General features: G+C 48.4%; 1 protein-coding gene across 1 annotated transcript in view; it reads right to left on the reverse strand.

Annotated features, from left to right (window-relative positions):
* The window catches only part of cplane1 (ciliogenesis and planar polarity effector 1), a 178,882-nt gene that overhangs the window by 79,915 nt on the left and 75,095 nt on the right, over window positions 1-23,872 (reverse strand). Inside the window, exons 22-27 of the mRNA XM_078535739.1 lie at window positions 18,730-18,894; window positions 17,563-17,671; window positions 11,752-12,073; window positions 8,226-9,126; window positions 4,125-4,270; window positions 994-1,139 (exon numbers count right to left, since the gene is read on the reverse strand). Of these exons, the coding sequence (XP_078391865.1) occupies window positions 994-1,139; window positions 4,125-4,270; window positions 8,226-9,126; window positions 11,752-12,073; window positions 17,563-17,671; window positions 18,730-18,894 (1,789 nt within the window). The remainder of the gene's footprint in view (window positions 1-993; window positions 1,140-4,124; window positions 4,271-8,225; window positions 9,127-11,751; window positions 12,074-17,562; window positions 17,672-18,729; window positions 18,895-23,872) is intronic.

The following is a 23,872-nucleotide window of genomic DNA, read 5'->3' on the forward strand; positions in this document are numbered from 1 at the left end:
AGTGAAACATATAAGATCCTGAGGGGTGTTGACAGGGTGGATGTGGAGAGGATGTTTCCTCTTGTGGGAGAATCTAGAACTAGGGTCACTGTTTAAAAATAAGGGGTCGCTCATTTGAGACAGAGATGGAGAAATTTTTTTCTCAGGGGGTCGTGAGACTTTGGAACTCTCTTCCTCAAAAGGCGGTGGAAGCAGAGTCTTTGAACATCTTTACATCAAAGCTGGATAGATTCTTGATTAACAAGGGGGTGAAAGGTTATCGGGGGTAGGTGGGAATGTGGAGTCCAGGTTACAATCAGATCAGCCATGATCTTATTGAATGGTGGAATAGGCTCAAAGGGGCCCTATGGTCTACTCCTGTTCCAAATTTGTATTTCGTGTGTACATTTAAGGCTGATATAGACAGATATTTGGTTTCTCAGGGATCAAGGAATAAAAGGAGTGAGCAGGAAAGTGGAGTTAAAGCCCAAAATCAGCCAAGATTGGACTGAGTGGCAGAGCAGGCTCGATGGACCATATAATCCATCTCTTCTTCAAATTACTGATGGAAACAGCTGCTCAGGTAGAGCGTTCTAGATTTACTCTCTCTCCAATTCCCTGTCCCAGTATCTCGCTGGGCTCACACTACCTCACACACCCTTCCAGAGTTTTCTCCTTCTTTCATGGGTGTGGGTGTCGTTGGCAAGGCCAGCAGCATATGTTGCCCGTCCCTAGTTGACCTTGAACTGAGTAGCTTGCTAGGCCATTTCAGAGGCAAGTTAAGAGTCAACCACATTTCTGTGGGTCTGGTAAGGATGGCAGATTTCCTTCCCTAAAGGACATTAGTGACCCAGATGGCTTTTTACAACAATTGATGATAGTTGTCATGGTCACCATCACTGAGGCTAGCTTTATTATTCCAGATCTATTAATTGATTTTAATTTCCACCAGTTGCCGTAGGAGCTCCCTCACATTCCCTCGCTAGGCTCACACCCACACCCACACACACTCACCCTGTTTGTGAGCCGAGTGTCCCCCTGGACCATCTGCTGATTCCTCTTCTTCAGTCCCACTGTCGGAGTCTGATGTCAGCTCCTTTCGAGGATTGAGATTGGTGTGACTCAGATCCTGCTTCTGAAAGCCTTCTGCATCATCCGACCTGTCAGTGACGTAGCACAGGTTAAGGTAACACATTGTCTATTTGGCACACTGGATGAAACCCTTCCCAGTGTGATACTGGGTCACCCACTGAGGAAAGCAGCAGCTTCTATCCCCAGTCTGTGTCACATTAACAAGCCAGAGCTCAAGGAAGAACCAAGATGAGGCAGTTACACATGGGTTAGAGTGCACGAAAGCAGATGCGCCAAATCACAGCGCAAGACCAACAACAAAGGCACCAATCACAGCGCAAGACCAACAACAAAGGCACCAATCACAGTGCAGGTCCAACAACAAAGGCACCAATCACAGTGCGAGACAATTAACAGATGCACCAATCACTGTGCAGCACAAACAGGTGTACACCAATCACAATGCAGGACAAACAACAGATACACCAATCAAAGTGCTGGACAACAGCATGTACACCAATCACAATGCAGGACAAACAGCAGATAAACCAATCACAGTACATGACAACATATACACCAATCAAGTGTAGGACAAACATCAAATACACCAATCACAGCTCAGGACTAACAACAGATACACCAATCACAGTACATGACAACATATACATCAATCACAGTGTAGGACTAATAACAGCTACACGAATCACAGTGCAGGACTAACAACAGATAGACCAATCACAATGCAGGACTAACAACAGATAGACCAATCACAGCACAGGAGTAACAACAGATAAACCAATCACAGTGCAGGACTAACAACAAATACACCAATCGCAGTGCAGGACTAACAACAGATACACCAATCACAGTGCAGGACTAACAACAGATACACCAATCACAATGCAGGTCTAACAACAGATACACCAATCACAATGCAGGTCTAACAACAAATACACCAATCACAGTGCAGGACTACCAACAAATACACCAATCACAGTGCAGGACTAACAACAGATGCACGAATCTGCTTTCCAATTCGGTATCAGATTTCAAGGAGTTTTGTTTTGGCAACAATAATTTACTGGATTCAGGGCACAGAACCCTCCCTCCCCACTGTCCCCAAAACTTATCACAACTCATTTAAGGTGATGTTTTTATTCAGCTGTAAGTGGCTAGGCCAGCATTTATTGCCCACCCCTAATTGCCCTGGAGAAGGTGGTGGTGAAGCTGCCTCCTTGAACCGCTGCAGTCTGTGTGGTGTAGGTACAGGAGTACAGGCCATTCCTTTTAGACCTTTTAGTGATTTAATGCAAAAGATTGCCTCAACCAAATCGCTGTGGGTCTGGAGTCACATGTAGGCCAGGCTAGGTAAGGGCTGCAGATTTCCTTCCCTAAAGGACATTAGTGAACCAGATGGGTTTTTACGACAATTGACAATGGTTTCATGGTCATCATTAGACTCTTAATCCCAGACTTTTTATTGAATTCAAATTCCACCACCTGCCGTGAGGGGATACAACCTTGGTTCCCCAGTGCATTACCCTGGGTCTCTGGATTACTAGTCCAGCCACAATACTACTGCAACACCACCTCCCCAACTGCACTTGAGAAGCTGGTGGTGAGCTGCCTTCTTGAACCGCTGCACTCCATGGGATGTAGGTAGTGGTGTGCTCCCCCAGCTCCCACAGTGCTGTTAGGAAGCGAGTTGGAGGATTTTCACCCAGAGGCGATGAAGCAATGGCAACTTGTGGAAAAGCTTTGCTACACAGTGAGTGGTTAGGAGCTTGAATGCTCTGCCTGAGAGTGTGGTTCAATCGAGGCTTCCAAAAGGGAATTGTGTCATTTCCGAAGAGGAATATTTTGCAGGACTACAGAGAAAAGGTGGGAGAGTGGCAGTGATGAATTGCTCCTTCAGGGAGTTGGCATAGTTGGGTCAAATGGCCTCCTCCTGTGCTGTGACCATCCTCTAAGTCTAACACGCTCACAGACATTGCCCACCATCGCCTTCGAAGGACCTGGTATTAAAACCATCCTGAGAACATGGCTCTGCTTTGGGTTGGACAAAGACGTCATTGCCTTTACTGAACTTGTGAAACTTTCCTTGTGTGTAAGGACCCGGGTGAGTTTGGAAATCCCACTGCCCAAGGATTCTCGAGTTATTTATGGTCCAGAAGGATGCTATTTAGCCCATCGAGTCCATGCTAGCTCTCTGCAGAGCAATCCAGTCAGTCCATTCACCCACTCATTCCCGTAACCCTGCAAGTTTGTTCCCTTTAAGTGCCCATCTGATTTCCTTTTGTAATCATTGATTGTTTCCACTTCCACCACCCTCGTGTGCAGCAAGTTCTAGGTCATTACCATTTGTTTTGTAAAAAAGTTCCTCCTCACATTCTTCCTGCTTCTCTTGCCGAAGATTTTAAATCTGTATCACCTGTGTCCTTATATCAGGACTAGAGGACACATATTCCAGTTGCATTGTTGAGTGCTCCCTGAGTCCTTTGTCAAGCAGCGAATGTTCTCAATCTTTGCTTCATTTACTCAGTTACAGTTCTGGTGGCTGCATTACAAGAAGGGTGTGATCGCACGAGAGGGGGTATAGAGGAGGTGTATGAAGTTGTTGCCAGAAATGGAGAATTTTAACTAGGATTGGATAGGCTGGGATTGTTTTCCTTGGAGCAGGGGAGACTGGGGAGATTTTAATTCAGGTGTTCAAAATTATGAGGGACCTAGATAGAGTCTTTTAATATGAAAGCATCCATCCCTCAAAAGATCATTGATGCAGAAACTAAATAGCAGGTTTAAATGGGACAAGCCTCAAGAAAACCACCTCCACTATCAATGTTCTCAGTACAAATGGCTCCAAGTTCCTCCACGTTACACTTATCCCACTGATAATGTCACATGACTGTCTGTGGGATGACTGCAAGACAGAACCATAGCAGTTCATACACTTAATCACCACTTAATCACAGCACTGAAAGGTTCAAGGCTCTCAGCCTTGCATCTCGGAAGTTCATTGGACTCTCCTTAAGCTCAGTAACTCTGCCATGTGCACGATAAACTTCTAAACTTACGGTATGAAATCTCCTTCAATATCAGCCTCCAAGTCCATGACCGGTGTCCTCAAAGATCCTGGGTAGCCCGTGTCCACACTGCTCTCCCTGTCCAGCTTCAGGGTGGGCTGCTCAGGCTGGTACACAGTGAGCCGCCTCTCTGATTTCTGTAAACAAGACATGACAACAATCCAACAAGGTCATTGCTCAGAATGGGAAAAAGCATTTGCACAGGGCCTTTCTCAACCCCAGGAGGGTCCAAATTGTTCTGCAGCCAATGAAGAATTTTCAAGTGTAGTCACCATTGTGATATAGAGAAACAAGGCATCCAGTTTGTGCACAGCAAGCTCCCAGTAACAGCAATGTGGGGGAAGGATCAGACAATCTGTTTTAGTGATGTTGATTAAGGAAACAGTGGCGAGGGGGAGGGGAGGGGAAAGAAGCAAGAGAGGCGGCAAGGGAATGGGGCAGGGCAATGGGACCAGATGGAGGGGAGGGGAATAGGATGGGGCAATGGGGCCAGGGAGAAAGGGAAGGGAATGGTGCAGGAGGCAATAGGAGGGAGGGAGGGAGAAGGGGTGAGGGCAATAGGAAGAGGGGAAGGGGCGAGGGGGTGGGGAAGGGGCGAGGGGGTGGGGAAGGGGCGAGGGGGTGGGGAAGGGGCGAGGGGGTGGGGAAGGGGCGAGGGGGTGGGGAAGGGGCGAGGGGGTGGGGAAGGGGCGAGGGGGTGGGGAAGGGGCGAGGGGGTGGGGAAGGGGCGAGGGGGTGGGGAAGGGGCGAGGGGGTGGGGAAGGGGCGAGGGGGTGGGGAAGGGGCGAGGGGGTGGGGAAGGGGCGAGGGGGTGGGGAAGGGGCGAGGGGGTGGGGAAGGGGCGAGGGGGTGGGGAAGGGGCGAGGGGGTGGGGAAGGGGCGAGGGGGTGGGGAAGGGGCGAGGGGGTGGGGAAGGGGCGAGGGGGTGGGGAAGGGGCGAGGGGGTGGGGAAGGGGCGAGGGGGTGGGGAAGGGGCGAGGGGGTGGGGAAGGGGCGAGGGGGTGGGGAAGGGGCGAAGGGGTGGGGAAGGGGCGAGGGGGTGGGGAAGGGGCGAGGGTGATGGGGAAGGGAGGGGGAAGATGTGAGGGGCAGAGGAAGATGTGAGGGGGATGGGAAGGGACGAAGGCAATGGGGAGGGGAGGAAAAGGGGACGAGGAGAATGGTGGGGTAGGGGGCAAGGTGAAGGGGAGGAGAACTAGTGAGGATAACGAGGAGGGCAGATGAGGGGAAGGGAGCGAGGGGAAGGAAAGAGGGCGAGGGGAAGGGGAAAGGGGGCGTGGGGAAGGGGAAAGGGAGCAAGGGCAACTACAAGAGGAGGGGAAGGGGTGAAGGGGAGGAGAAAGGTGCAAGGGCGACTGGGAGGGGAGGTGAAGTGAGTGAAGAGGAGGGGAAGGGACTGAGCGCATTGGGTAGGGGAGCACCATGTGATTCTGTGCGCTGTGGAGGATACCAAGTTGTATACCAAGTCTCTGAAGGTCAAAATAGGTGGCCACTGTTCCTGACCGCTATCCATTCACACTGTCTCCTGTCTGGACATCTGGAGAAAGATAATGGTGAAACCTGTGGGCCACGATCCTGCCCAAGCTTAGAGTCCAGGCTCAAAATAGCACAGGGACAGGCAACAGATAAACCAATCACAGTGCAGGACTAACAACAGATGCACCAATCACTTTGCGGGACAAACAACAGATGCACCAATCACAATGCAGGACACACATCAGCTGCACCAATCTGCTTTCTAATTACGTATCAGATTTCAAGGAGTCCTGAACTGAGCTTTCTAATGCGCTAATACCATCATTAATTAACAGAGGCACCTCTCCAACTTTTCCTAACTTCCTGTCCTTCCTAAATGTCACCTACCCTTCAATACTCAGGTCCCAATCTATATCATCCTGTAGCCATGTCTCTGTAATGTCTGTCAGGTCGTATTTATTTATTTCCATTTGCGCCATCAGTTCATCTGTTTTGTTTTGAATGCTACATGTGTTTAGATACAGGACCTTTAGTTTTCTCCTTTTATTATTTTTGTAGCGTCTAGCCTTATCTGCTGATTTACTCTTTGATTTGTACTCTTTGTCCCTCCCTTCCTATCGCAGTCTGTTTATCATTTCCCATATTAATACATTTCTCTCTTGCCTTGTCTCTACTCTTCGGTTTACCACATCTTCCCAAATTTGATCCCTTGCCCCCACTATTCAGTTTAAAACCGTCTCTATTTCCCTAGTTATGTGGCTCACTAGAACACCAGCCCCTGTACGGTGCGGGTGTAGACTGTCCCAACGGTACAGCTCCCACTTTCCCCAGTACTGGTGCCAGTGCCCCATGAACTGGAACCCACTTCTCCCACACCCAGTCTTTGAGCCACGCATTCATCTCTCTAATCTGATTTGTGCTATGCCAGTTTGCATGTGGCCCAGGTAATAATCCAGAAATTATTACCTTTGAGGTTCTGCTTCTTAATTTGGTGCCTAGCTCCTCATACGGACTATGCAGAACCTCCTTCCTCATGCTGCCTATGCAGTTGGTACCTACAGGGACCACGATGACTGGATCCTCCCCCTCCCACTGCAAATTCCTCTCCAGCCCTGAGCAGATGTCCCGAACCCTGGCACCAGGCAGGCAACACAGCCGTCTGGACTCTCGCTCTTTGTTACAGAGTGTCAATCCCCCTCACCGTACTGTCCCCTACTCCCACTACATTCCTTTTTGCTCCTCTGGTTTGGATAGCTTCCTGTACCATGGTGCCCTGGTCAGTTTGCTCATCCACCCTGCAGCCCCCACTCTCACCCAAACAAGCTGAGAGAACCTCAAACCTGTTGGACAGTTGCAGAGGCTCACACTCTGCACTCCTGTCCTCTGGATCCCCTTACCTGTCACACCCTCCTGTCCCTGACCACTGACCAAATCAGAAGACCCTGTCCTAAATGGCGTGACTGCCTCCTGACATAAAGCATCCAGATAGCTTTCCCCCTCCCTGATGTGCCGCAGTGTCTGCAGCTCAGCCTCCAGCTCAATGACTCTGAGCCGAAGCTCCACGAGCTGCAAACACTTACTGAAGACATCCAAGGATACTGAGGGAAGCGAGTGGAAATTGCAGAGTCATTGGCCATAATTTTCCAAACTTCCTTAGACTCAGGGTGTTGCCAGAGGACTGGAGAATTGCAAACGCTACACCCTTGTTCAAAAAAGGGTGTAACGATAAGCCCAGCAACCACAGACCAGTCAGTTTAACCACAGCAGTTTTTAGAAATGATAATTTGGGATAAAATTAATAGACACTCGGATAAACGCGGATTAATTAAGGAAAGCCAGCATGGATTTCTTAAGGGAAATCATGTTTGACTAACTGGTGGAGTTTTTTGATGAGGCAACAGAGAAGGTTGATGAGGGTAACAAAGAACAAAGAACAAAGAAAAGTACAGCACAGGAACAGGCCCTTCGGCCCTCCAAGCCTGCGCCGATCATATTGCCCGTCAACTAAAACATTTTGCACTTCCGGGGTCCGTATCCCTCTATTCCCATCCTATTCATGTATTTGTCAAGCTGCCTCTTAAACACCACTATGGTACCTGCTTCCAACACCTCCTCTGGCAGCGAATTCCAGACACTCATGATGTTGGTGTGGTGTATACATCAACTTCCAAAAGGCACAGAGCTCATGGAATAAAAGGGACAGCAGGATCATAGATAAGAAACTGCCTGAGTGACAGGGAACGGGGAGTAGTGGTTAAATGAGGTTTATTCAAACTGGAGGAAGGTTTGTAGTGGAGTTCCCCAGAGGTCAGTGTTAGGACCCTTGTCCTGCCTGATACATTTTCATGATCTGGACCTTGGTGTATAAGGGAGCAATTTCAAAAATTGCGGATGATATGAAACTTGGAAGCATTGTGAACTTTGAGGAGGATAGTGTAGAAATTCAAAAGGGAATTGGATTATTATCTGAAAAGGAAAAAAATATGCAGGGCTATGGGGAAAGGCAGGGAAATTGCTCCTTTCGAGAGCTAGCACAGACACAATAGGTTGAATGGCTGCCTCCTGTGCTGTAACCATTCTATGAAATCAAGAGGGGTAAAGTGTACCGTGACATACCCTGTGGTTGCAGTTATCCAGTGTCTGAGCCTCCAGGTCTCTGTCTAGCAGCCACAGTGAGCGGAGGATGGCAGGCATCGATGTTTTGACCCGTATGGCAGTGCTCTGTTCCAGTAATGTTTCCACTTTGTGAAGGCCACAGAGCAGCCTCCGCTCAGACCATCGGATCATCCACTCCAGCAGCTTCGCTGTGCCCTGGAACTTGACTTCCAGCTCGGGAGTGAGGTCCTCTTCCAGTAAAGCAAACACGGACAAGCAGGGGGTGTGGTCTGTCCTCACAGGCCTCTTGACGGAACAAGCAGGGTCAGGAGCAGCTGCCCAGTTCTGGACCACATTGAGCTGACTGGGCAAAGAGTGCAACCTTAACCCAAACAGGCCTCTGCCCCTGGCCCTGCCCCGAGTACCAGCAGCAGGAAAATAACTGTGGATATTGTGCTCATTTGACAAGACTTCAGAGTGGGCAGTGGAGTGGAACAAGCCTGGAGTGGGGGAGGAGACTGGGGATTTCGATCCTCCCCCATAGCCCAGGTTCTCACTCCGGTGCCACTCGGACATTAAGCAAGAGCTGCTCTTTGTTCTGGGGACCTCCCCAGCGGCTCTGGTCCTGCTCTGCCGCCGCTTTAGAGTGGTGTGGACCTGGAATACCAACGAGTTCAGCTCCAGTTCCTTCAGGTAGGCTGAGCAGCTGGTCAGCAGTGGGACAGCTGGATCTTCGTTCACTATCCGGTCTCTCTCCAACAGGTAGCACAGGAACAATTCCAGGAACTTCACATACTCCTCCTCGTCACGTTCAAACTCCCACGAACCAACCACAGGCAGACAAGGTGCGTATGCTTGTAAGCCTCCATCCTTTCCGGTATTCCCGCTGGCTGATGTCCTCTGGGGGCTGGATGCTGTGTTCCTACAAATACAGAATAAAGCCCCTGTGACGCTCAGTTACACATTTTTTGAGCATAGAAAAATACAGCACAGAAGGAAGCCATTCAGCCCATTGTTCCCAATCTGCCCCTTTGGTAGATCTATCCAGTTAACCCCATTCAACTGCTCTTTCCCCAGAGCTCTATAAATGACTCTAACCAATTCTCTATTGAAAGTTATTATTTAATCTACTTCCATCAACCTTTTAGGCAGAGTGCATTCCAAATCACAGCAACTTAACAGGGACAAAACGGTTCCTCAGGTCATCTCTGCTTCTTCTGCCAATTACCTTCAATCTACATGCTCTGGTTATCGATCCGTCAGCCACTAGAAATAGTTTCTCTTTACTTCCTTTGTCAAAACCATTCATGAATTTGAACGCCTCCCTTTAACATTGGCTGCTCTAAGGACAACCACCCCAGGTCCCTTAGCTGCTGTCATTCCAGTAAATCTTCTCTGCACCCTCTCCAATGTTTTCACATCCTTCCTAATGTCTGCTCCTGTTAGGAACTAGATTTAGTTTTAAGTAAGTTATATTTGGATTTGTGGGTGTTAGGAACAAGATATAGCTTTAAGTTTAATTTATACTTCTTTTATTTGTGTGCTAAGAAAGGTGAAACCTAGGTTTGGTTTCATTTTGGAGCTTCATTTTTGATGGAGCTGGGAAGTCTCCAGGCCCTGGAGACTTGTATGGCCCAGCCCTTGTTTGGATACATTTTTAATGAGGTTTTACAACTCTAGGTTAAGAGATGGGTTACCAAGGGGTTAGTAGTTTAGGAAAGTTAAAACAGAAACAAAGAGTAGGGAAAAACTGTGCTGTTGCCTCTCAACAGGGGACCAGAGAGAGACCCACAAAGACACAGGGAGAGACAGAAAGGCAGATTTTAGTTCAGTTGGTATGTGTATACCACAGAGTCAAGACAGATTAGGTCCAAGACTCTCTCTAGCTGGGAATGATGCCAGGTTGCTGAGGGAATGAGTTTAAGGAACTCACATGTATTGCTCTAAAGTTAAAGTAATAATGAGTTTAGAGTGAGTTTTCTGGGTAATCACCAATTGTGGAAGGACTTCCAAAACATGTTCAGAATTCTACGGGACAAGAAACCTCTGCAACTAAACCAGCTCTAGCCTTGGTGTGGAAACAGTGGTACCCCTTTCACTGGAGTGTCAGGTCTGTGAGGGCATTGCTGGGATAAAGGGGATGGCGTGAGTTTGAGTCACTTTTTCTTGGTGTCTGTGTTGAAATCTTCCCAACCTTTTTGTTGTCTCATGTAATATAGTTAATGTTTCTCGTTTACTAAATGATTATCTTTTTGTTTAAAAGTTTCAGTAAGTCATATATTTTTTAACTGTGGAGGGTACTTACAGATTCACAGGAGTCTGCTGTTAACTTTTAAACAAAAAGATAAACATTTATTAAACAATAAACATGAGAGCAAACTCCATTCTGGGATCTGATTTGTCCGCTAATAACATCAGCTGGGGTCATAATTGAACACAATAGCCCAGCTGAGAGCACATCAATACTTTCTAAATGTTTAGCAAAATATCCTTGTTGTATTCTGTGCCTCTATTTATAAACCAGAGTTCCAATTTTTGATTTTTTTTATTCATTCACGGGATGTGGGCTTCGCTGGCTGGGCCAGCATTTATTGCCCATCCCTAGTTGCCCTTGAGAAGGTGGTGGTGAGCTGCCTTCTTGAGCCGCTGCAGTCCATGTGGTGTAGGTACACCCACAGTGCTGTTAGGAAGGGAGTTCCAGGATTTTGACCCAGCGACAGTGAAGGAACGATGATATATTTCCAAGTCAGGATGGTGAGTGTCTTGGAGGGGAACTTCCAGGTGGTGGTGTTCCCATGCATTTGCTGTCCTTGTCCTTCTAACACACTTTGCATCAGTGGTAGAGGCAGTGTATGTTGAAGGTGGTGGATGTGGGGCCAATCAATCGGGCTGCTTTTTCCTGGACAGTGTCGAGCTTCTTGAATGTTGTGGGAGCTGCACTCATTCAGTCAAGTGGGGAGTATTCCATCACACTCCTGACTTGTGCCTTGTGGACAGGCTTTGGGGAGTCAGGAGGTGAGTTACTTGTCTCAGAAGTTGAAGCCTCTGTCCTGCTCCTGTGGCCACTGTATTTCTAGGGTTGGTCCAGTTTAATTTCTAGTCAATGGTAACCCCAGGATGTTGATAGTAGGGGATTCAGTGATGGGAATGCCATTGAATGTCATGGGGAGATGCTTGGATTCTCTCTTGTTGGAGATGGTCATTGCCTGACACTTGTGTGGTGCAAATGTTACTTGCCACTTACCAGCCCAAGCTCTCTATCACAGGTTCTGTAATCTCCCTGAGACTCTGCTCTGTGCTCTCTCCCCATGCACACACCTCCCTATCCTCTGCCCATTTCTCTCAATCCCACCTTCCCCCCCTATATTCCTCAATTCCACCTAGCCATATCACTTCCTTCCCTGGTAATTTATTCCATAACTCGGATTAGCCTTCGAGTACACACGTGTCTCTGACATCGCTTCTCACTCTGGAATTCCCATTTGTTAACTGAATCCTAGATGTGCCCCCTTCCCCGCTTTACATGAACCTGGCCCACATGTGTTACCTGTGACCAGTGCCCATCAGTTGCTGGATATTGTCCCGCCATTCACTCAGATCCTGGAATTCCTCCGATATACTGTCTGTCATGTCTCCATCGCCCTGGCTCTGGCCTCTTCTGGTGTCCGTCAAAGAGCTTCTGCTCAGACTTGTCCCCAAGGAAAACTGATCATACGTTTGGTCCTCTTGGTCCCTCAACCTCTCTTCAGCTCGTTCCCATATGTGCTGTTCAGTAGGACCAATGTTCTGCACTGTCCGCTTCATCACTTTCATCCTCTGTCGATAAAGGTCATGCAGCAGGACTGACATCATCTCCTCTCCATCGGGGCCTGAGAAACAAAAGAGGTTTCAGAGTTCGCCAAGACCACCCACTTCCACCTCTGTAACATCACCCAAATCCACCTCTGTAACATCACCCAAATCCACCTCTGTAACACCACCCAAATCCACATCTGTAACATCACCCAAATCCACCTCTGTAACATCACCCAAATCCACCTCTGTAACATCACCCAAATCCACATCTGTAACATCACCCAAATCCACCTCTGTAACACCACCCAAATCCACCTCTGTAACATCACCCAAATCCACCTCTGTAACACCACCCAAATCCACATCTGTAACATCACCCAAATCCACCTCTGTAACATCACCCAAATCCACCTCTGTAACATCACCCGAATCCACCTCTGTAACACCACCCAAATCCACATCTGTAACATCACCCAAATCCACATCTGTAACATCACCCAAATCCACCTCTGTAACATCACCCAAATCCACCTCTGTAACATCACCCAAATCCACATCTGTAACATCACCCAAATCCACATCTGTAACATCACCCAAATCCACCCCTGTAACACCACCCAAATCCACATCTGTAACATCACCCAAATCCACATCTGTAACATCACCCAAATCCACATCTGTAACATCACCCAAATCCACCTTTGCCTCAGCTCAACTGCTGCTGAAACCCACCTTTGTTACCTCCAGACTTGTCTATTCCTAACACACCCAAGTCAGACTTCCGGCTTGTCTAAAAGTCTGCTGCTCCAGTCCTAACTCGCACCAAAACCCGTTCACCTAGCAGCTATACTCATTGACCAACATTGGCTTCCAGTCAAGCAATGTCTCAATTAAGAATAATAGAATTATGACAGCACTCAGTGCTATCAGTCTGTGCCAACCCTCTTAAGAGCTACCCAGTCTTGTCCTCGTATCCCTGAAAATTTTTTCATTTCACATAATGATCCAATTCTCTTTTGAAAGCCATGATTGATCCTGTCTCCACCACACTCTCAGACAGTGCATTCCAGATCCTAACCACTCGATTGACCCTGTCTCCACCACACTCTCAGACAGTGCATTCCAGATCCTAACCACTCGATTGACCCTGTCTCCACCACACTCTCAGGCAGTGCATTCCAGATCCTAACCACTCGATTGACCCTGTCTCCACCACACTCTCAGACAGTGCATTCCAGATCCTAACCACTCGATTGACCCTGTCTCCATCACACTCTCGGGCAGTCCATTCCAGATCCTAACCACTCAATTGACCCTGCCTCCACCACACTCTCAGGCAGTGCATTCCTGATCCTAACCACTTGATTGACCCAGTCTCCACCACACTCTCAAGCAGCCCATTCCAGATCCTAACCACTCGACTGATCCTGTCTCCCCCACACTCTCAGGCAGTGCATTCCAGATCCTAACCACTCGATTGACCGTCTCCCCCACACTCTCAGGCAGTGCATTCCAGATCCTAACCACTCGATTGACCCTGTCTCCCCACACTCTGAGGCAGTGCATTCTAGTTCTGTACCACTCGCTGTGTGAAAAACCTTTTCCTCATCTCGCCATTGCTTCTTTTGCCAATCACCTTATATCAGTGTCCTCTGGTTCTCAATCCTTCCACCGATGGGAATAGTTTCTCCCTATCTACTTTGTCCAGACCCTTCCAAGACTTTGTACACCTCTATTAAACCTCCTTTTAGTCTTCTCTTCTCTAATGAGAACAGCCCCAGTTTCTCCAATCTATCTATGTGACTGAATCTCTCATCCCCAGAACCATTTCTGCATTCACTCTAATGCCACCACATCCTTCCTAAAATGTGGTTCCCAGAACTGGACACAATACTCCAGTTGAAGGTGAACTAGTATTTTATAAAGGTTCCACATAAATTCCTTGCTTTTGTACTCTACCATGCCATTTATAAAGCCCAGGATACACTAGGAATCCTGCGACGAGTAACTCACCTCCTGACTTCCCAAAGCCTGTCCACAAGGCACAAGTCAGGAGTGTGATGGAATACTCCCCACTTGCCTGGATGAGTGCAATTCCCACAACATTGAAAAAGCTTGACACCATCCCGGACAAATCAGTCCACTTGACTGGCACCCCATCCACAAACATTCACTCCCTCCACCACCGACACACAGTAGTAGCAGTGTGTGTACCATCTACAAGATGCACTGCAGGAATTCACCAAGTCTCCTCAGACAGCACCTTCCAAACCCATGACCACTACCATCTAGAAGGACAAGGGCAGCAGATAGATGGGAACACCACCACCTGGAAGTTCCCCTCCAAGTCACTCACCTGATTTCGAAATATATCGCCGTTCCTTCACTGTCGCTGGGTCAAAATCCTGGAACTCCCTCCCTAACAGCACTCTGGGTGTACCTACACCACATGGACTGCAGCGGTTAAAGAAGGCAGCTCACCACCACCTTCTCAAGGGCAAGTAGGGATGGGCAATAAATGCTGGCCTGGCCAGCGAAACCCACACCCCATGAGTGAATTTTAAAAATATGCTTTAATAATCGCTCTCTCAACCTGTTCTGCTACCTTCAATGATTTTGCACATATACACCAAGGTCCTTCTGCTCCTGCACCTCCTTTAGAGTTGTACCCTTCATTTTATAATGTCCCTCCATGTTCTTCCTACCAAAATGTATCACCTTGCATTGACTCATAGACGTCTACAGCACAGGAGGCCATTCGGCCCATCGTGTCCGTGCCGGTCAACAAGGATCTGACTACCCTAATCCCATTTTCCAGCACTTGGCCCCATAGCCCTGGAGGTTATGGAAACGCAAGTGAATATCTAAATGTTTCTTAAATGTTATGAGAGTTTCTGACTCAAACGCCCTTTCAGGCAGTGAGTTCTAGACTCCCACCACCCTCTGGGTGAAAAAACTTCTCCTCAACTCCCCTCTTCGCCTTCTACCTCTCATGCACTTCTCTGGATTAAATTTCAACTGCCACTTGTCTACCCATTCCCACCAGCCTATGTCCTTCTGAAGTCTATCACTGTCCTCTTCATAATTCACAATACTTTCAAGTTTTGTGTGATTTGCAAATTTTGAAATTGTGCCCTGTACACCAAGGTCTCGGTCATTAATATGTATCAGGAAGAGCCTGGGTCCTAACATCGATCCCTGGGGAACTCCACGATAAACCTTCCTCCAATCCGAAAGACATCCATTAACCACTAATCTCTGTTTCCTGTCACTCAGCCAATTCCGTATCCAAGTTGCTACTGTCCCTTTTATTCCATGAGCTGTAACTTCGCTCATAAGTCTGTTGTGTGGCACTGTATCAAATGCCTTTTAGAAGTCCATCGACACCACATCAACAGCATTACCCTCATCAACCCTCTCTATTACCTCTTCAAAAAACACCAGCAAATTAAAAAACAACTTGTATTTATACAACACTTTTAGTTACCACTAGACGTCTTCAAAGTTCTTCACAGCTAATGGAGGATATGTTTTTGAAGTGTAGTCACTATTGTAATGTACGAAACTAATTTATGCTCAACAAACTCCCACAACCAACAATGTCATAATGACCAGAGAATTTTGTTTTTAGATTGAGGGATAAATATTTACCCGGACACCAGGGATAACTCCCCTGCTCTTATACAAAATTGTGTCATGGGATCTTTTCCATCCACCCAAGCAGGCAATGGGGCCTTGGATTAATGTTCCTTCTGAGAGGCAGCCCCTCTGACAGTGCAGTGCTCCCTCAGTACTGCACTGAAATGTCAGCCTCGATGAGTGGATCCTGAAGTGGGCCTTGAACCTGGAACTTTGTGATTCAGAGGTGAGTGTCCAACTGAGCTGACACCAGTTAGTTAAATATGATTTGCCTTAACAAATCCTCTGACTTCCTTAATTAATCCCTATTTGCCCACGTGACTGTTAAATTTGTCCTGAATTGTAGTTCTGTCTTCACGGAGGAAGACACAAATAACTTCCCAGAAATACTAAGGAACCAAGGGTCTAGTGAGAAGGAGGAATTGAAGGAAATTAGTATTACTAAAACAATAGTGCTGGACAAATTAATGGGACTGAAAGCCAATAAATCCCCAGGGCCCAATAATCTACATCACAGGGAACTAAAGGAGGTGGCTATGGAAATAGTGGATGTGTTGGCTGTCATCTTCCAAAATTCTTCAGGTTCTGGAACAGTCCCGAAAGATTGGAGGGTGGCAAATGTAACCCCACGATTTGAAAGAGGAGGAAGAAAACAAGGAACTACAGACCGGTTAGCCTATCCTCAGTAGTTGGGAAAATGCTAGAGTCTTTTATAAAGGATGTGATAAAAGGACACTTGGAATATATCAACGGGAATAGACAAAGTCACATGGATTTATGAAAGGAAAATCATGTTTGACAAACCAGCTGGAGTTCTTTGAGGATGTAATCAGCAGGATAGATAAGGGAGAACCAGTGGATGTGGTGTATTTGGATTTTCAGAAAGCTTTTGATAAAGTCCCCCATAAGAGGTTAGTGTGTAAAATTAAAGCACATGGGATTGGGGGTAATATATTGGCACAGATTGAGAATTGGTTAGCAGACAGGAAACAGAGAGTAGGAATAAATGGGTCTTTTTCGGAGTGGCAGGCGGTGACTAGTGGGGTACCACAGGGATCAGTGCTTGGGCCCCAGCTATTCACAATATATACCAATGATTTGGATGAGGGAACCAAATGTAATATTTCCAAGTTTGCTGATGACACGAAACTTGGTGGGAATGTGAGCGATGAGGAGGACGTTAAGAGGCTTCAAGGTGATTTAGACAGGTTGAGTGAGTGGGCAAATACATGGCAGATGCAGTATAACGTGGATAAGTGTGAAGTTATCCACTTCGGTAGGAAAAACAGAATAGCAGAGTAGTATTTAAATGGTGATAGATTGGGAAATGTTCCTGTACAAAGGAATCTGGGTGTCCTTGTACACCAATCACTGAAAGCAAGCATGCAGGTGCAGCAAGCAGTTAAGAAGACTTCATTGTGAGAGGACTTGAGTACAGGAGCAAGGATGTCTTACTGCAGCTGGAAAGGGCCTTGGTGAGACCACACCTGGAGTATTGTGTGCAGTTTTGCTCTCCTTACCTAAGAAATGATATACTTCCCATAGAGGGAGTGCAGTGAAGGTTCACCAGACTGATTCCTGGGATGGCAGGATTGTCGTATGAGGAGAGATTGGGCTGACTAGGCCCTGTATTCACTGGAGTTTAGAAGAATGAGAGGGGATCTCACTGAAACGTATAAAATTCTGACAGGACTGGACAGACTCAATAAACTCTCGACAACACTCAATTAGACCTTCAGGCACTGGGGCATCTTGCACTACTTGTCATTTGGCTGCATCTATTCCCTTCTCTCCTCAACTTCAAATCCTTCCATGGCTTCTCCTCTCCCTATTTCTGTAATCTCCTCCAGTCCTACATACCCTCCACGTTATCTGCGTTGCTCTGTTTCTGCCCAAGCAATGAAAGCAGACAGGGTTTCCTCACCTCGCACTGTGCTGTGTCGCACGCGCTGCTGCAGTGACTGGTATTTATCCCTGAGAGGCACTCGAACATCTTCCACATTCGGAAAAGCCCTGACCAGGATTTCAGCAACCTACAGCAAACAGGACGAATGGTAGAGCAGGTTAGGCAGGAAAAAGTGTGCTGCAAAACATTCCATCAGCTTACAGGTCGCAATGATATCCCTGCGGTCATCCTCCATTCTTTTTTTCATTCACTCATGGGATGAGGCCATCGCTGGCTGGGCCAGCATTTATTGCCCATTCCTAATTGCCCTTGAGAAGGTGGTGGTGAGTCGCCTGGAGGGGAACTTCCAGGTGGTGGTGTTCGCATCTATCTGCTGCCTTTGTCCTTCTAAGGGTGGAGGTCGTGGGTTTGGAAGGTGCTGTCGAAGGTGTCTTTGCGATGCTTCCGTGCATCTTCCTGCCCCTGTGCGTCGGTGGTGGAGGGAGTGAATGTTTGTGGATGTGGTGCCAATCAAGCGGCTGCTTTGTCCTGGATGGTGTCCAGCTTCTTCAGTGTTGTGGGAGCTGCACTCATCCAGGCAAGTGGAGAGTATTCCATCACACTCCTGACTTGTGCCCTGTAGATGGTGGACAGGCTTTGGGGGGTCAGGAGGTGAGTTACTCATCACAGGATTCCTAGCCCCTGACCTGTTTTTGTAGCCACAGTATTTATATGGCTAGTCTAGTTCAGTTTCTGGTCAATGGTAACCCCCAGGATGTTGATAGTGGGGGATTCAGCGATGGTAATGCCATTGAATGTCAAGTGGAGACGTAGTTTCTCTCTTGTTGGAGATGGTCATTGCCTGGCACTTGTGTGGCACAAATGCTACTTGCCACTTGTCAGCCCAAGCCTGGATATTGTCCAGGTCTTGCTGCATTTGGACATGGACGGCTTCAGTATCTGAGGAGTTGCGAATGGTGCTGAACATTGTGCAATCATCAGCGAACATCCCCACTTCTGACCTTATGAAGGAAGGATGGTCATTGATGAAGCAGCTGAAGATGGTCAGGTGTAGGATATTACCCTGAGGAACTCCTGCAGTGATGTCCTTGCCTCTCTGCCCTCCCCCAGGGGTCTTTCTCTCCCTGCCCTTCCCCAGTTACCAATCGTGCGCTTATCATGTTTTGTTCAGACGCATGTTCCTACCTGTCTGATTGGAGGCAGCTCGCTAACCAAGCTGAGGATGATGTCCTGTACGAGCTCCTCGACATTCATGAACCGAGCAAAAGGCAGCATTCGACAGGCCCAGCCCAGGGAATTCAGGCAATGGTCAACCACAGCAGCATCATACTCAGCTATCACCCCATAATCCTGAAAACACAACAAACTCAACAGTGTGATCGACAGCAATAACTACTCCACTCTCTCGAAAGTTAGTAATATTTAACCAGATATACCGTCTTACATTACTTTGTCACATGTTCCTCATCTTTCTAAAGATATTAGAAACCCCTCTCTTTTTCTTCATTTGTTCACGGTATGAGGGTGTTGCTGGCAAGGGCACCATTTATTGCCCATCCCTAACTAAGAATGAACCACTAATGGACCAGCGGAAATGCACTGTCTGTTCTGAGAATGAAATGTTGCTAACCAGACTGTCTGGACACAGCTGTATTAACATCCACTCAGCCGGCACTCTGGCCTAGACAGATCCCAGCAACTTGGAATCCAGCTGTGATCAGGTGGCATTGCTCAATGGCAACTGGAAAAGTTATCCACACGACTGTGAGCATCAGGTCCGTCAGGAGGCTGTAATCGATCACAGATAAAAAGTGGAAATAGTGATCCACTGGGGCTGTGGCAAAGGGAGGAGAATGATCTACTGGGACTGGAGGGGGTGGTGATCCACTGGAACTGGGGTGGGATCGTGCTCCACTGGAACTGGGACAGGTAGTGATACACTGGAACTGGAGGGGATGGTGATCCACTGAGACTGGGGCAGGTGATGATCCACTGGGACTGGGAGGGGTGGTGATCCACTGGAACTGGGGCTGGTAGTCATCCACTGGAACTGGGGTGGGTGCTGATCCACTGGGTCTGGAGCAGGTAGTGATCCACCGGGACTGGAAGGGATGGTGATCCACTGCGACTGGAGGAATGGTGATCCACTGGGACTGGGGCTGGCGGTCATCCACTGGAACAGGAGCGGGTGGTGATCAACTGGGGTTGGGTGGGGTGGTGACCCACTGGGACTGTGGTCAGTGTTGATCCACTGGGGCTGTGGCCAGTATTGATCTACTGGGGCTGTGGCCAGTGGTGATCCACTGGGGCTGTGGCCAGTGGTGATCCACTGGGGCTGTGGCCAGTGGTGATCCACTGGGGCTGTGGCCAGTGGTGATCCACTGGGACTAGAATGGGTAGTGATCCAGTGGATCTGCAGTGAGTGGTGATCCAGTGGGGCCGAGGCAGGCAACGGTCCAGTAGGGCTGCAGGGGTGTTTGATTTATTGGGGCTGGAAAGGGTGCGACCCAGTTGTAAAGGGGTGGGTGGCAGTTTAGCTGGGGTGGAATGGGTGGTGATGCACTAGGGCTGGAGGTGGTGGTGATCTGCTGGAGCTGTAGGGATAGGAGCAAGATCAACTGGTCCATGTTTATCTACTAGTCACCAAGCCCTCCAGCCTGTCATTCCACCAGGCGGGTGTGACAGGGCAGCTGTGAGCACAGGGAGAGGGAGGGCAGGCAGCTGAGTTGCTTTAAATGTAGTAAAGCGGCTCACAAAGATAATGACAGCTGCCACCTTAAATGTGCTTCAGCACAGATAGGGAGACCTGGGAGCTCCCAAAGTGAGAGGCTGCTACTTGTTTATGATCATAGACTTGGACCCCATGTCTCCTTCCGTTCATCCAATCATGGTGAATCAGAGCCCTCAGTTCAGGGTGGGCATGCTCTGCGCTGCCTCTGTGAAAGGCAATAAACGCCAAGCCGAACTCGTGCTGCAGTTCCAGGGTTTAATATCTCACACTGGGGGATGGCTCTGGCAGTGTCACAGAGCTGTTTCTGCGCTAAATTACACAGGACTCAGCTGGCAGCCAGCAGGACACAACTCAGCATTCGAACAAACTACAATTTAAAAAACAAAGCTCATGACGCTTGCCCAAAATACATGCTTGTATTTTCATAGCTGGGCCGGGACGGGGTAGTGATCTGGCGAAACATGAGGGGGGTGATGATCTAGTGGGGTTGGAGATCCAGTAGGACTGAAAGGGGTTGTGATCCAGGGCGATGGTGACGATCCTCTAGGCCGTGGGTGTGTGGTGATCCAGTGTGAATGGAGCAGGTGGCCATTTACAGCGAGAGAGTGTGAGAGACAGCGGGGTAACTTACAGCGAGAGAGTGTGAGAGAGACAGCGGGGTAATTTACAGCAAGAGAGTGTGAGAGAGACAGCGGGGTAATTTACAGCGAGAGAATGTGAGAGAGACAGCGGGGTAATTTACAGCAAGAGAGTGAGAGCAGCAGTGTGGCCATTTACAGTGAAAGAGTGAGAGAGACAGTGGGGTAATTTACAGCAAGAGAGTGAGAGCAGCAGTGTGGCCATTTACAGTGAGAGAGTGAGAGAGACAGCAGGGTAATTTACTGCGAGAGAGTGAGAAACAGCGGGGCCATTTACAGTGACAGAGAGAGAGAGAGACAGCGGGGTAATTTACTGCGAGAGAGTGTGAGAGAAACAGCGGGGCCATTTACAGTGAGAGAGAGAGGGAGAGACAGCGGGGTAATTTACTGCGAGAGAGTGTGAGAGAAACAGCGGGGCCATTTACAGTGAGAGAGTGAGAGAGAGAGACAGCGGGGCCATTTACAGTGAGAGAGTGAGAGAGACAGCGGGGAAATTTACAGTGAGAGAGTGAGAGAGAGAGACAGCGGGGTAATTTACAGTGAGAGAGTGAGAGAGAGAGACAGCGGGGTAATTTACAGTGAGAGAGTGAGAGAGAGAGACAGCGGGGTAATTTACAGTGAGAGAGTGAGAGAGAGAGACAGCGGGGTAATTTACAGCGAGAGAGTGAGAGAGAGACAGCGGGGCCATTTACAGTGAGAGAGTGAGAGAGACAGCGGGGTAATTTACTGCGAGAGAGTGTGAGAGAAACAGCGGGGCCATTTACAGTGAGAGAGTGAGAGAGAGACAGCGGGGTAATTTACTGCAAGAGAGTGAGAGAGAGAGACAGCGGGGTAATTTACTGCGAGAGAGTGAGAGAGAGACAGCGGGGTAATTTACTGCGAGAGAGAGAAACAGCGGGGTAATTTACAGTGAGAGAGTGAGAGAGAGACAGCGGGGTAATTTACAGTGAGAGTGAGAGAGAGAGCGGGGTAATTTACAGCGAGAGAGTGAGAGAGAGAGACAGCGGGGTAATTTACAGTGAGAGAGTGAGAGAGAGAGACAGCGGGGTAATTTACAGTGAGAGAGTGAGAGAGAGAGACAGCGGGGTAATTTACAGTGAGAGAGTGAGAGAGAGAGACAGCGGGGTAATTTACAGTGAGAGAGTGAGAGAGAGAGACAGCGGGGTAATTTACAGTGAGAGAGTGAGAGAGAGAGACAGCGGGGTAATTTACAGTGAGAGAGTGAGAGAGAGAGACAGCGGGGTAATTTACAGTGAGAGAGTGAGAGAGAGAGACAGCGGGGTAATTTACAGTGAGAGAGTGAGAGAGAGAGACAGCGGGGTAATTTACAGTGAGAGAGTGAGAGAGAGAGACAGCGGGGTAATTTACAGTGAGAGAGTGAGAGAGAGAGACAGCGGGGTAATTTACAGTGAGAGAGTGAGAGAGAGAGACAGCGGGGTAATTTACAGTGAGAGAGTGAGAGAGAGAGACAGCGGGGTAATTTACAGTGAGAGAGTGAGAGAGAGAGACAGCGGGGTAATTTACAGTGAGAGAGTGAGAGAGAGACAGCGGGGTAATTTACTGCGAGAGAGAGAGACAGCGGGGTAATTTACAGCGAGAGAGTGAGAGAGAGACAGCGGGGTAATTTACTGCGAGAGAGAGAAACAGCGGGGTAATTTACTGCGAGAGAGAGAGACAGCGGGGTAATTTACTGCGAGAGAGAGAGAGAGAGAGAAACAGCGGGGCAATTTACTGCGAGAGAGAGAGACAGCGGGGTAATTTACTGCGAGAGAGAGAGAGAGAAACAGCGGGGTAATTTACTGCGAGAGAGAGAAACAGCGGGGTAATTTACTGCGAGAGAGAGAGACAGCGGGGTAATTTACTGCGAGAGAGAGAGAGAGAGAGAAACAGCGGGGTAATTTACTGCGAGAGAGAGAGACAGCGGGGTAATTTACTGCAAGAGAGTGAGAGAGAGAGACAGCGGGGTAATTTACTGCAAGAGAGTGAGAGAGAGAGACAGCGGGGTAATTTACTGCAAGAGAGTGAGAGAGAGAGACAGCGGGGTGATTTACTGCGAGAGAGAGAGACAGCGGGATAATTTACAGCGAGAGAGTGAGAGAGAGAGACAGCGGGGTAATTTACAGCGAGAGAGTGAGAGAGAGAGACAGCGGGGTAATTTACAGCGAGAGAGTGAGAGAGAGAGACAGCGGGGTAATTTACAGTGAGAGAGTGAGAGAGAGACAGCGGGGTAATTTACAGTGGGAGAGTGAGAGAGAGACAGCGGGGTAATTTACAGTGAGAGAGTGAGAGAGAGAGACAGCGGGGTAATTTACTGCAAGAGAGTGAGAGAGAGAGACAGCGGGGTAATTTACAGCGAGACAGTGAGAGAGACACAGCGGGGTAATTTACTGCAAGAGAGTGAGAGAGACACAGCGGGGTAATTTACAGCAAGAGAGTGAGAGAGACACAGCGGGGTAATTTACAGTGAGAGAGTGAGAGAGAGAGACAGCGGGGCCATTTACAGTGAGTGTGAGAGAGAGAAACAGCGGGGTAATTTACTGCGAGAGAGAGAGACAGCGGGGTAATTTACTGCGAGAGAGAGAGACAGCGGGGTAATTTACTGCGAGAGAGAGAGACAGCGGGGTAATTTACTGCAAGAGAGTGAGAGAGAGAGACAACGGGGTAATTTACTGCAAGAGAGTGAGAGAGAGAGACAGCGGGGTAATTTACTGCCAGAGAGTGAGAGAGAGACAGCAGGGTAATTTACTGCAAGAGAGTGAGAGAGAGAGACAGCGGGGTAATTTACTGCAAGAGAGTGAGAGAGAGAGACAGCGGGGTAATTTACAGTGAGAGTGAGAGAGAGACAGCGGGATAATTTACAGTGAGAGAGTGTGAGAGAAACAGCGGGGTAATTTACAGCAAGAGAGTGAGAGAGAGAGACAGCGGGGTAATTTACAGCAAGAGAGTGTGAGAGAAACAG

This window comes from Cetorhinus maximus, unplaced genomic scaffold, assembly GCF_964194155.1.
Source record: "Cetorhinus maximus unplaced genomic scaffold, sCetMax3.hap1.1 HAP1_SCAFFOLD_633, whole genome shotgun sequence".
Classification (NCBI taxonomy): domain Eukaryota; kingdom Metazoa; phylum Chordata; class Chondrichthyes; order Lamniformes; family Cetorhinidae; genus Cetorhinus; species Cetorhinus maximus.